Below are 12,914 nucleotides of genomic sequence, written 5' to 3' on the forward strand. Positions count from 1 at the left end.
CATCAACATTTCGCTCATCCCACTGCTGATCTGGACACGGTCTACAGTGACGACCTATACTAATGTTTCATACATTCAGATGACTTACCCGGGGATCGGGATCATTACCTCCGAGGGATTCGCTGAGTTTATTTTATGATCAGAATAATAATACCGCTGGAGAGTAATCCCGCACTTTCCAATGAATTTTTCCACAATCAAGAAAGCACCGATGAAGTTGTTGCAATCAAATGCACGAAGTAAATAAGAGGACTACTTATAATATGTCTGAAGGTTATTTTAAAAACACGATTATTCAATTCGAAAATCATCGCGTCAATGCGGTAAATTTTACGAGTACAATTGAGTAATTTATAACATACGCCCACCGGTTAATCCAGTATATAAAAGCTTTTGCCCGGATATGAACCAGTTATTGTCCCTGTGCACTTCGTAGCAACATGAAGACCTTAAGTGTGATACCGTTCATTAGTAAGTAAACCTTTCTTATCGGAAAATCAGCAATAATTGAATCCATTGAAATCACAGTTGGCTTGATTGGATACGACAAATGTGTGGAGGATTCTCCAGAATTATGGAAATACGGTCCTGAGTACACGTACCGTCTGAAAACCAATGGTTCATTGATCTATGCACCTAGAATGAAGGAGTCTCGTACAAACAATACAATTATCGTTAAGTGCAGACCATTTTCAACAGCCTCCGAGGATGAGGCTGATGCTCTCCAATGTCATATAGTGAATGCAGAGAGCCACCAAATTATGATTGACAGTTCTTTGCCGTCACCAGAATGGGAAACCAATGGAGTGCTCTTCAACCAGAAGATAAAGAATAAAATATTTGAGATGATTTATAATAAAAATGGTATTCATGAATTACGAACAGATCCCTCAACTAACGGCGCGGAAGCCCTAATTTTTCGAATGGTAGGACATCACCTTAACTTGGATGCAAGCGATTTCGATCAAACCGAGGACAGTTTCACGATTTACAAACAAGAAAATTCAATGATTGGTAAGTGCAACAGTCAGATAGACGTATCGACAAAAATTAAGTTCAAAAGTGAACAATGGAGCAGCAAGTGCGGTGATAAAATTCATCTGGAGACATTTACTTATGGAGATAAACATCCCCTGGTTGTTATTAATAAAACCAGAGATACAATACAATGTGCTGATGCTGTGCCCCATTTATTGCGAGAGAATGAGGCAGATGCCAATTATAACATATCGAAGCTATCATCATTCACTGAATTCGCTGTGGCACCCCGGAGTTTTGGAAGTCTTACTGTCACTGAAAGCTACATATCAGTCCCTCACTTACCCGAAAAAATATCTTCCAGAGAGTTCATAGACCTACGTTTAATGAGCATTGAACCCGCCAGTGAACCACTCAAACGCATTACAGACTCTAACAACAGTACCACGAAAATCATCAAACTGTAGTCTTCATCTGCTATTAATGAAATAATAAAATATGTATTTCAAATGGTTGAATAAAAACGGTTTGATTCCGTTTTTTTTTTATTTAAATATATCGGCAACAAAATCATAACGTCGCTTACATATATCATCCGTATGCTGATAGTTCCATAAAAGATTTGATACCTTGAAAAATAAAAAATAGTTGAATGACTTGCATGCGTACTTGTTAAATTCCTGATTCACTTTCACCCTTAAATAAATTCATTGCAAGTGCCCCATCAATTATGCACTAATTACTGTTGTTCTAATCAGCTCAAACATACGTATCAAAAGATTGGTATAAATTCACATATAAATTGTACAAATTTGATGGACGTCAATAGACAAAATGTGTATTAACATGTAAAATTACATCATATGTTTTTACGTTGTATTAATCCATCAAGATTTCAATTTTTTTCGAGGCAGTCTCTTGTTCCTCATTCAATTATTTCTACGTGTACGCACTAATACCCTACTTTCTCTTGACCATTACCACCCAAAGATGATTAAAAATTAGTACAATACTCCATGCAAATGGAGAATTCCTAGTTAACATGATCATCGTTATCAATTCGACGATGCAATTAGTAAGTACAGAAAATTTATTATCGCGTGCTGTGAAGAGAAAAACAATTCACAGTCTCTCAATTTTGGAATTTCAATTGTTGAAAAATTCATTTATTCTCAATGGCACTTGACATGATTAGTGTGCGTTTTGACTAAATTCTATCCATATACGTATATATTGCAATTTTGATGGTGAAAGAATAATACATTATTTATTTCGTCATGTGGACAATGACCTGAAACGCAAATGTATTTGTTCCTTCGATTAGGCTCTTTTGTATAGTCTTATTGAGAAAAAAATCGTATGCTTTAATTTCCGATTTTTTATATCGCAGCAGTTACAATAATATAAGTTGATTGCAATATATTACTTAAATTAGAAAAAAATATATATACTTTTGATACACATAGGTACGGTTAATTGGAAGCGAGCGTTTATGTACGAAAAAATATCGTAGAAAAATGTAACTAGTTTGCTGAAAAGTAGAATTGAATTCCCATTCGTTTCCGAGTGATTCTATCACAATGGGCGATATTCTATTGAAAAAGCCAATAGAATTGGAAAACATTTCCTTCCATTGAAATATTATGAGGTCTTTGTAGGTCTAAATTTTACAAGTTTTGATATTCCATTTTCTTGAAGGACAGACATAAAACATAGAGTGGAAAACCATTGACGATCTTCAAGAAAGACGCTTCCTCTGGTGATTCAGATAAAGTTGCTTCCTTTAAATATTCAAGATTTAAAAAATGCGCAATAAAGCTGCAGAAGTCTTTAATGGAATCGCCCAGACGCTGACAGAATCTTAAATAGAAATTCAATGCTAGTTCTCAATGAAGTCACCGTTGTTCCTATTTTTTCGTGCACGTTTATAAATCATAAATTCGCAAGTGTTTGTGGAATTCTAAGAGAGGGAAGGAAGTTTATTACTGATTAGGCCTTCCCTTTGACTCGTTATTCCGATCTTTCCAACATGATTCGTGTATTTACATTAGCCTAGTGTCATTGGAAAGAGGACGCATAGGTACATGAATGATAATGAACATTTTAATATTGCCCGTTTGAATTGTTACTTTCGTTATTGAGACTATTAATGCTGTTTTGTTTGGAATCCATATTGGGAACGTAATCCATCGCCATTAGACAGGCAAATACTGTCATTACCATCTTGGGTTTCACTTCGGTGATGTCCTCCGGCAGCGCGTACACACGTGCACCACATTTTCTCGCCAGTGATATAGCGTATTTAGCATTATCTAGGTTGTCCTGTAATTAAGATAAGATAAGGATTAAGCTTTTGGGAAAATATTAGTTCTTTTGCGGGGAACAGTACATGTGTGAAAACGATTCAATGGAATACTATTCAACACGATTAGTTGGGAAACAATTTTTGAAGAATACTATTTGTTCTTTGTCGACAGGAATTCGTTCCGTTGTGATTTTAGCCGTAAAAAAATTGAGGCCACAAATTTCTCAAGTTTTTTCTAACAGTATAAAAAAACCAATAAAATCAGTCTCCTTTGTTTTTTAAGATATGCTCTCTCTTGGAATAGATACGACCGCTACGATAAGTCTATTCAGTATTTTTCTGCTTAAAAAAAATATAATACCTCTTCAGTGCCACTAGATTTCACGAGATCATAATTGACACTTCCAGGCTTGATGACGTCAATGAGATCGATGACAGGCCTTCCATCAGCAATGGCATAATCTTGAAAGCCTTTAATGCTGCTGGTCTTACCAGCCCCTTGAAGCTTAGAATTAACCCACTGAACGACTTCCTTCTCAACGATCGTACTTCCAGGAGTACCAGCAAGACTGGAAAGTAACGACAAAGTGTACGATCTCATCAATTGCCAGATAAGAGCAAGCGTGAGGGTTGCATTTCCATCATTAATATCTTGGCCTGCAATGCCAACAAGTGAAAAGTTCATTTGCTTCCCTAATTCCACGGCATAATTGCAGTTCTCCAATTTCTCCATGAATTTTCGAAGTTTGGTGAATTTTTTATGCACTTTGGGCCACTTTACTGTCCCAGGTTTGATGATGTCGTAGAGTTGGAATATCACCAGACCATCAGCAAGATCTGAGTAGAGCCAATTGACGTGGGGTGACACTCCCATCGAGTTCATCCAATTTCTGTAGGTTTTCTCCTCTCGTGTCTCCTCCAGAGCGTCCAGCCCTTCAATATTCGTCTCTGGTTTGTCCAATCCTGGATAATTATTGAACATGTTAGCAACGAAGGCGAGATTGAGCTTGTAAATTCCATTGACCACGTCACTAGGCGTTACGAAACTCCTGCAGCCGAGTTTGCCAGCCTGCTGAAGCATTATCTCAGCCCTTGTCATGTGATTGGGCTCCATAAGAGCCTCCAATGTAACATCAGAAGTATTGGGAGCTATTTGTTTGATTAGGTGAGAGTAAATCTCCGAGTCTGTAATATCAGACTGGAAGTTGTTGCATCTTCTGGCAATACCAGCATTCTCCAGGTGATGATTCACCCAGCGAAGGAGGATCGCTTCGGGAGAGAGCTTGAGAAGATCCTCGATTCTTTCACCTTGTTGGAGGAGGGTTGCCAGACCTGGACAATTTTCCAGGGTTATTTGATTGAACAGACCGATTCGGATTATCTGCCAGAGGAGACCGAGAACCAGGTGGGGGGAGCCTTTCGTTAAATCGTGAGCATCGATGTTCACTATGTTGCAGCCTATTGCTTGAGCTGATGATAGGGCTAGGGTCAAGTTTTCGTGCTTTTTGTAGAGGGTGAGATTTTTTTTATTTATAGTACGCTCGTCGATCGTATCTGGGCAGGAGTGATTGATGATTTTGCTGAAATCATCGTTAAAATTCAGGGGTCAATTACATCTGTACAATAAAGAGACAAAGAATAGAAAAAATCAAGGGAAACTTTCAACATCAATTTTTCTGTTTACAAGTTGCTCCACTTTTTAAATCTCGTTCAGTTACTATTGAACTGAATGAGAGGCCTTACCATAATAGAATACCATCCTTGACTTTATCATACAGCAATCTCCCTTCCCCATCGATGGGCAACAAATGTTTGAGATCCGGATCATGTCCAAGATTTGTATTGATCCAGTCGCTAAAAGCCAACTGTTCCTCTAATCTAACTGAGTGAGTTGTGCCTTCACTGGACGCCTCCGATATTCCTCCAAGAGTCTCTAAATTTTCTTTCTTCGATACAACAGTTTTGAAAGTTGAGCCCAACTCGTTGGCTTTCAATTCTTTGCAGAGCTTTTCAAACTCCTCGAAAGAGAGACGACCCTTGTGTTGGAGATGCTGTTTGTCGTCGTATTCCTCAATCATTTGACGGACTTTATACCCTGGCATTTTGAAGCCACACACATCTAAGGCATTGCGCAATTCTGCGAGGTCAATGAAACCATCTCCATTCTCATCAATCTGAAAACCAATAATTATTTAAGATAATGACGAAGAAATGGAATATTAATACGAACAAGATCTGACATTTCATTGATAAAAACTTGAAAATTTATCCTGAAGGATTAAATGAAAAAAATCAAAGCGTGTCATAGCCTGGGGAAAGTATCAATTGAGGGCGTTGGCCAGTATCTGACGAGATGACGGTTATCACGACAAAGCGGTTACTCACTAATTGGAAGAAGTACTCGAAATCTTTCAAATATTCCTCAATAACGTCCCACTTTTTCATTCCAATGATCTCCATTTTTTTAATCTTCCCGTGGATTATATACAAACGTCAAATGTGCACGTAATATGACCAGACGTGGTCCCGACGACTTTATCAACGAGTATCATCTGAATGGGGTCTCAAGCGACCTGAGACATATTACGATATCGGGAAACTTATCATTGTTATCGAATCAACCATCAGATTAAAAAAAATGTTAAAAACCTTCTGAGAAATTGAGAAAAAATTCAATTCAATTTATAATTTTATTTGTTGAATACTTGGCTCGTTCCTTCGGCTAGAAGTCAGAGGGAGAAGACGTGGAAATGAGGAAATGAATTGCTTTGAATCTTTCATTTCAGATACGCTCTCCTCGAGGGCTCCCGTGGAATGCATCGTTCCCAGTTTTACGCCCACATATTTTCCAGATCAGTTACTATTCCCAAGGCATAAAACTGTACTTACAGTTATCAAAATATTTCTTAGTTGAGGAATAAATTGTGATGAACAACGCCTCGGACTCAGCCCTTAATCATCGATTTTGACTTTCTGATTGGAATTTTGCACAAACTATCTCCACAGCTAAACAAATATTTGGATGAATGAAAGATATTTAATCGTTTTTTTAGTTTACCATCAAATTCGTGGTTTTCCAGTGAATTTATAGACATAATTTATCGTCGCAAAGCCTCAGTGGCATCAACAAAATGACATTAGCCTGATATTAATAAAATGAGGCTCATGGTCGTGCATCTGATAATCCGCATTTGGCATAAAGAAAACTGCCAAGGATTTTCATGCCCCGAGTAATGCGTAGGAGGAATAAGTAGAAGAAGACAGAAGGACTGTCTTGGGGCCGAGGTCGGTAGATGACAATCGTCGGCCTTGAATTCGAATGCAAATATGTACAACGAGCTTCAGATGCACTTTTATTGTCTTATTGCAACTTACATCGAAGTCAGCGATGAGACGATACTCTGTAAATTCAGAAAAAGCTGGTAAAACCGCTGAATATATTTATCGAATCATTCCTGAGTGCAGCTCAAGTCGTAATTTGACACTGTGGTCAACAGTTCTCGTACTGCGATTTTGATTTAATTTTTTACGAATTTTTGCCTCATAAATTCGTTGATGCAGTGAATCTCAATGAATCAATTTTATTTAGGAATTTGCTGAATGAGAAGTACTGCTTTTGGGAGCTGATAATGCTCGTGCCTTCATTCCCTTTTTTATTATTATTTCGTATTATTTTGTTATTAAAAACGAATTAATAAAATTCGATGATTGCGACGATAGGTCTACAAATTTGTAAGATGTAATATAGAATATTAAACTTTACGCACTAGTACCACAATATACCAACTAACAAATTGCAAAGTCGACTAAAAAATTAAAGGCGTGGATTGAAGATACTGAATACCTTTTAATAGAACCATTCGTGACCGCGGTTCAACTTGCAATTCGACACCGCGTGTGGGGAATAGTACTCAAATTACACTCCTGATTCAATATTTATGATGCACATGGTACATCGAACTGCTCTATAAATGTATTAATGTAATCAGCCCCATTCAACAAATACCATCGCTGTCTAGGCATAACGAGAAATACGTTCATTGCAAATGTTGATCCCTAGCTCAATACTCGCACGTTGTTTTTCTGTTTTCAATTTACGTCTTGATAAAATAATAAAAAAAGCTTTGAGATGATGGAACGTGCCACGAAAGAAAGATAGGACCGATAATTGATTAAAATTGCTGAGTATATCTTAATTGAATCATCTTTAATCGTAGGTCAATCGGTAATTCAACACCGTCTGGCATCAATGACGGTCAAATTACCCTGACGATTGAGTATTTATGATATAATAGATCAAACTACTCCATAAATTGATTAATGCAATGAACACATTTGTAAAGGCTCCAAGAGATGTTAAAGAGCAATATGGAAGGTTTTACCCCAGCGAAGTGGCTGAAACGACTGAATATTTCGTTATTGAACCATTCGTGAAGGCACTTCATCTTAAATTAGATTTCTGATCTAATTAAATTTCTCTATAAGTTGATTAATGCAGTCAACCCAGTCAATAGTTAAAATTCCTGAATTGGCAGAATGATAAAGACTAGTATTGGAACTGATAATTTTTCTCCATTCACCGTAACCATGGACTGGTACATACATGAGTCACTAATGAATTCACTGTACATGCACAAGTGTCATTAATCGCAAAACCTCTATACTACATTTTTTGCATTTTGCTGCTGGTTATTACACATCGAAATCGTTGTTCCCGTCACTTAAATAACCGGGATTGACAAAAAAAACGATGAATACCACTTAGATATGCTTCGTAAAGAATCATTTCGGTATGCCAGCTATCGGAGAGGAACCGCTACGTCATACTGATAAACAGTTATGATTTTTATTGTTTTCTATAGAAGCACTCATGCTTCACATACTGCTGCTGAAGACTGCACAGAATGATACTAGTAATTTTGCAATGGGTAAAAAATCGTCATCATTGTACAAGTGGAGAAAATGGAAAGTTAGAACGAAAATTGAGAATCAAAGAGCCATAAAAAATTGATCTCTTCGGATAGGAATTTCTTGTCTACGATCCTTGATTTTTTCTGTAAATTCTTCATGGCTTTTATGCACCGCTGTAGCTAAATTATTTTTCTCACAGTCAAGGAGTGCCTCCTCATTTCAAATTCTTTGCAATTGCATCGTGAAAAAAATACATAAATCGAACAAAAAATAATATCGATGAAATCACATCAATAATAGTATTCTAAATGCTCAGCATACCAACTTTAGATAAAATTCCTCGGCTTATGCTGCCAAAATGATTAAGACTGAAACGATCTCAAAGCCATTATCTGTTACGATAGTATTTCCTTGTCTTCTTCACCTACAAATTTATAATTTCTAAGGTTAATATCGTTGAGCTGTTGAATCTAAATAAATTTGTTACGGTTCTTCAATTTCCATAGCAAGAAATTATGAGTACAGCACGATGAATCGTAGAAGACCAATTATTGAAGTGCCAGAGGGTAATGCAAAGTTCAGCGTGGGACTCTGGAGGAACAGAAATGTACGAACGTGAGAATGAACTTCCATATAGAAGCATTGTTACAATGCCCTATCAGGCCCCGTCATGGATCTGAGAATGGGTTTCAGCATTCCTTTTTTGATGATTACCTGTTTTCTTCTGTTACTCTTCCTCATTCGGAAGCCCAATTCATACGAGAATGATTTATAATTACTGCGAACAACGGACAAGCTTTGAGTTTCCGGAGGATTGAGTCAAGCGATGATTCATGATTAAACGACCCGAGCAAAATGACAAATCCCGTGCATTTGTCTCTATTTGTAATCATTAAACGCATTTATTGAACTGTTTATTCACCATCCGGAGGAAAATTATATACAAAAAGTCTAGCACTGCGTTGACTTGACAAATATCCTGCCTCTAAATTGTTTGTTTCTACTTAAGAAAATATTACGTTGAGAAATAACACCTAATTATCATTGTCTCGTACCATTGGATTTAATGTTATTTTACCGAGCATCAATAGTATGTCTGCAATATTTGAATCATTTTGTCCCGCAGTATTTTGAAAAAAAAATCATTCTTTCCTTCGCTTTTGCAATACATTATTCCACCAGCTCGATTGTAAACACCACAGCTCTACTTAAACTTTTAAGTTCCAAAGTCAGTGATAAGGCTTCGAATGAGGAATAAATAAAACTGACAGCTCGCCGATAGGTCCCACCTACTATCCACATTTAATTTCAGGGTTTCACATTTCTAATGCTAATGCTACCGTCACGTCAATCCCACAATAACACCCAGTATTTGAATACTGCCCAGGGGGATTTTTTAATGGCAGAGTCAACTGCTAAACTATAAATGGACGTTACAAGACCCATAGATAAAGTGGTATGATCGTTGCCCTGGGTTACGAGCCCAACGTCCCGGGATGCGTCGCCCCCACTGACAGTACCTACAGGAGCGTCATACTATATTTAATCGTCGACGGGAGGTGGGCCTCTTACGTCGATTCAACATAAGTTGGGGTTCCCATCCCCTTAGTCTGGGTCACGAGCATGTAAAACGAATGATTACAGGCATTTTTCATAAATGTTAATGGATGAATTATGGATTTGGTGAAGAAACGCTCCACAAATGACGATTTTTTCTGAAAAAAAACCTGTTAATTGAAAAAGGGCAACTCTTTAATGACCGGATGGGTGTTCCTGGAGGAGAATTCTCCAAACAGAATATAGTTATTCAGTATTTTTAAAAATTCCTCTTTTAACACGATTGCCACCGGGTTTTCCTGTTTTATGCATCACCCGCAGTCCAATATTTCCAAGAACATTGAAACACTGATTGCCAGCAGAGATTAAACTCAATTGAATTTGCAAGAAGCCAGAAAAGACGTTTCGAAGATCAACCAAAGGTGGGAAAAGTAAAAGGAAATGGAGAAAGCAATCTCTCGAATTCAATCACTCCTTCGAGGACTCCCTTTCCCGGAAGACCAGCCATGATTTCTTTAATCAACTGTGGTGCAAGATAAGAAACGGAAATCAAGAGAATCAAGTGACCAACTCTTCCATTTGATAAACAAAGGAAAATAAGTGAATTTCAAGTGAATTCTCACTGTTTACGCGTGCGCATTCGCTTTGACAATACTGCACTAGTGCATTTTCCCCGAAATTGCTCCACCCGCATTAGCTGGCTCGGAAATATGACTGAAGAAAGTTCTCATTCCCCAGCCAATCAGCCCAATCAGCTCCAATTATCGCGAGTAAATACGGCCTATTGACAGATCTCAATCGTCGATAAATCCGATTACCAGGCAAAGGTCGTAAATTCATTTGAATAAACTCGTTTTTAACGATCAATGAATTAGCAGAAAGATAATGAAAAATTTGACATTCATTGAAAAACAACCGGCATAAACCAGCGATAGAATAGAACTCTGCTGCAGGTATTGCTGCAGAGTGCATATGATAACAATTCGATCGATAACGACACTGGACTAGTCAGTTGCGTTGGGCGTTCTATCGCACACCTGCGCTCCAATTATCCATTAAACCCATGAATACTAACGACAATATAATTTAAAATAATATTAACCGTTTGGAACTGCTCCAAAAGCTCCTGCCGATCGTCGATCGTGGTGGCCATGTTGTCGAAAATCCTTCTACACACTTCTTGTCTCACTCCCACAATTGGTCTGTCCTTGTTGTGTCAGGCGCGCCGCACACAACCCGCCTCGAACCACTCTACTCGATCACACTATTTCAAACACGTCAAACAACTAACGACACACCTTGCTCGCCCTCAAGCTGATTTGGGGACCTCAGAACCGTTTACCAATGTTTATTGTAAACAATATACGTTATTAGGAACGATGAGTGCACGTTGCTTTGGTTGGCCAGACGCTGGGAGCACACTGGGACCGCCCGAGTTCGACGCGTTCTACGGTAGCCTGAACCGTGAAGAGCCAGCTCCGAAGCTCGATGTGATGTGGGGAGAGCATGTGACCCCACCACCCAACATCGGCGACAATCGTTGTGATCGGAGGGCCTCGTATTTCCAGTGGAACGCGCGTAGATGAAATATTCACAGGACACGATAACATGCACTTTCAAAAAAATGTTTTTTTTGTGATAAATAGTGGATAGTTCACTTTCAAATCAGTCGAAATGCACTTACGCAATTGAATTTCATGATACAGCAAATCTCAGCTGACACCCTAAGAAATTGTTCATGGGAGAGATGGGAAACCTATCGCTATTTTTACAATTTTTTTAGTGACATTATTCTGTGGATAATCGGGTACAGGAAATATGGATAGAATAATTTTTTTTCTATTATATTATTTTTGTTATTTTTACGGAAACCATGACAATCGTTTTTATTTAAAATCTAATTGAACCGTCAGTTAATGGGCGAAGGTAGGGAGTTTATCTCTGGATGTGTCATCTGCATAACGACATTCATTCATTGCTTCAATTTTAAATAATTGATTTTATATATGATCAAAGCAATGGTATTTTAATAGCTTTAATTGTTTGTTATCAGATTCGTCATCCTCTGGGGAATCTCAGTGAATCACTACATTGATGACAGCAGAACTCATTTGTCACTACGAATTGTACAACAAGTCGAACCTTCGAAAAAATAGAATGCTTGATTTTTGCAATTATCAAATCACGTTAATGTAAATTCCAAAAATTTGTAACGCTATTGAAAGCATGAAAATCGAGAAACTTGATAATTGCAACATAAGATTTTTATGTCACTGCAGTTCACTTACCTTTTAACTGCGAATTGCTAAAATGCACAATGAATGATAGTGAATGTATCAACAATCCGAATTTTCAACCTTTCATCATGACTCACGGTTGATACGACACACACGATATACACGGAGTAAAAAACCCCATTACACTGATTATTCCCATTGATATAACGGAATTCCAATGAGTCATCCTTAAACTGGACATTGATCTGACTATCGTGCGAACTACTTTTCAGGACCTTGTCAACGAAGTGATTTTTCACAATTAAAAAAAAGAGCTAACATTCATTTTTTTTATTGCTGATTTTCAGTCTCGTTAACTGTCAGTTCCCGTTAATGTTATTCTCAGGTGCGATTTTCTCGTCAACTGAACAGAAAATAATTGATTTCCATTGGGAGATGGAGTCCGCATCTGGCATTGATTCTCATGAAAATCGATAGACCGAGGGAGGTGATTCATTTTTTACGAAACCTCGAGATAGATTCAGGAACGAAGAAAGACTGCGGAATCAAGTGAGTCATTGGCAATAAAATACAGTGCTTCCTTACGACGTAATGGTTTAGTCACTCAAGAATTGAATTTGAATTTCATTATTCTTCGGATAAAAATACTGCGCAGACTATCGTTGTATTTAATTTCAGGTGTGAATTGTAAATGTCAATTAAAGGAAGTCCGAAATAAATTCTTGTAGTTCAATTTCTTGGCAGTTTACGAATCTAGAGAAATAACCGAAAACTGATACTTTTTTTTTATAAAAACGAGGATTCAATGCTATTGGATTTTTTCACGCATGCAATGTTTTAATATTAGGTCTAACTTTGTCTTTCTACTTACGATTATCCAGTGGCCTCTCGAAAAATAGAATCACACCTATTACGTAAATTATTCC

The 12,914-nt window shown here is 37.6% G+C and overlaps 2 protein-coding genes across 5 annotated transcripts; one reads left to right on the forward strand and one right to left on the reverse strand.

Annotated features, from left to right (window-relative positions):
* The first annotated feature begins 111 nt into the window (after positions 1-111).
* Positions 112-1,640, forward strand: LOC135164823 (uncharacterized). Its single transcript, XM_064125520.1, has 2 exons — positions 112-471; positions 529-1,640. The coding sequence occupies exons 1-2, from the start codon at positions 441-443 to the stop codon at positions 1,443-1,445; spliced, it is 948 nt and encodes a 315-aa protein (XP_063981590.1). The 5' UTR covers positions 112-440; the 3' UTR covers positions 1,446-1,640.
* LOC135164815 (plastin-2) lies at positions 1,482-12,463 on the reverse strand. Of its 4 annotated transcripts, none has more exons than XM_064125510.1 (4): positions 12,040-12,463; positions 5,027-5,457; positions 3,645-4,863; positions 1,482-3,300 (listed from the first exon to the last, which is right to left on the reverse strand). In XM_064125510.1, the coding sequence occupies exons 2-4, from the start codon at positions 5,383-5,385 to the stop codon at positions 3,082-3,084; spliced, it is 1,797 nt and encodes a 598-aa protein (XP_063981580.1). In that variant the 5' UTR covers positions 5,386-5,457; positions 12,040-12,463; the 3' UTR covers positions 1,482-3,081. The 4 variants fall into 4 exon arrangements, with proteins under 4 accessions (XP_063981580.1, XP_063981578.1, XP_063981579.1 ...); XM_064125508.1 differs by lacking the exon at positions 12,040-12,463 and adding an exon at positions 10,854-11,428; XM_064125509.1 differs by lacking the exon at positions 12,040-12,463 and adding an exon at positions 9,250-9,294.
* Positions 12,464-12,914: the final 451 nt, after the last annotated feature.

This window comes from Diachasmimorpha longicaudata, chromosome 7, assembly GCF_034640455.1.
Source record: "Diachasmimorpha longicaudata isolate KC_UGA_2023 chromosome 7, iyDiaLong2, whole genome shotgun sequence".
Classification (NCBI taxonomy): domain Eukaryota; kingdom Metazoa; phylum Arthropoda; class Insecta; order Hymenoptera; family Braconidae; genus Diachasmimorpha; species Diachasmimorpha longicaudata.

Coding starts and splice junctions, on each gene's coding strand:
- LOC135164823 (XM_064125520.1), top strand. CDS start 441: ATGAAGACCTTAAGTGTGATACCGTTCATTA. Junction 472..528: donor AAGTGTGATACCGTTCATTA/GTAAGTAAACCT, acceptor TTGAAATCACAG/TTGGCTTGATTGGATACGAC.
- LOC135164815 (XM_064125507.1), bottom strand. CDS start 5,743: ATGGAGATCATTGGAATGAAAAAGTGGGACGTTATTGAGGAATATTTG. Junction 5,458..5,668: donor TCGAGTACTTCTTCCAATTA/GTGAGTAACCGC, acceptor ATTGGTTTTCAG/ATTGATGAGAATGGAGATGG. Junction 4,864..5,026: donor AAGGATGGTATTCTATTATG/GTAAGGCCTCTC, acceptor CGATGATTTCAG/CAAAATCATCAATCACTCCT.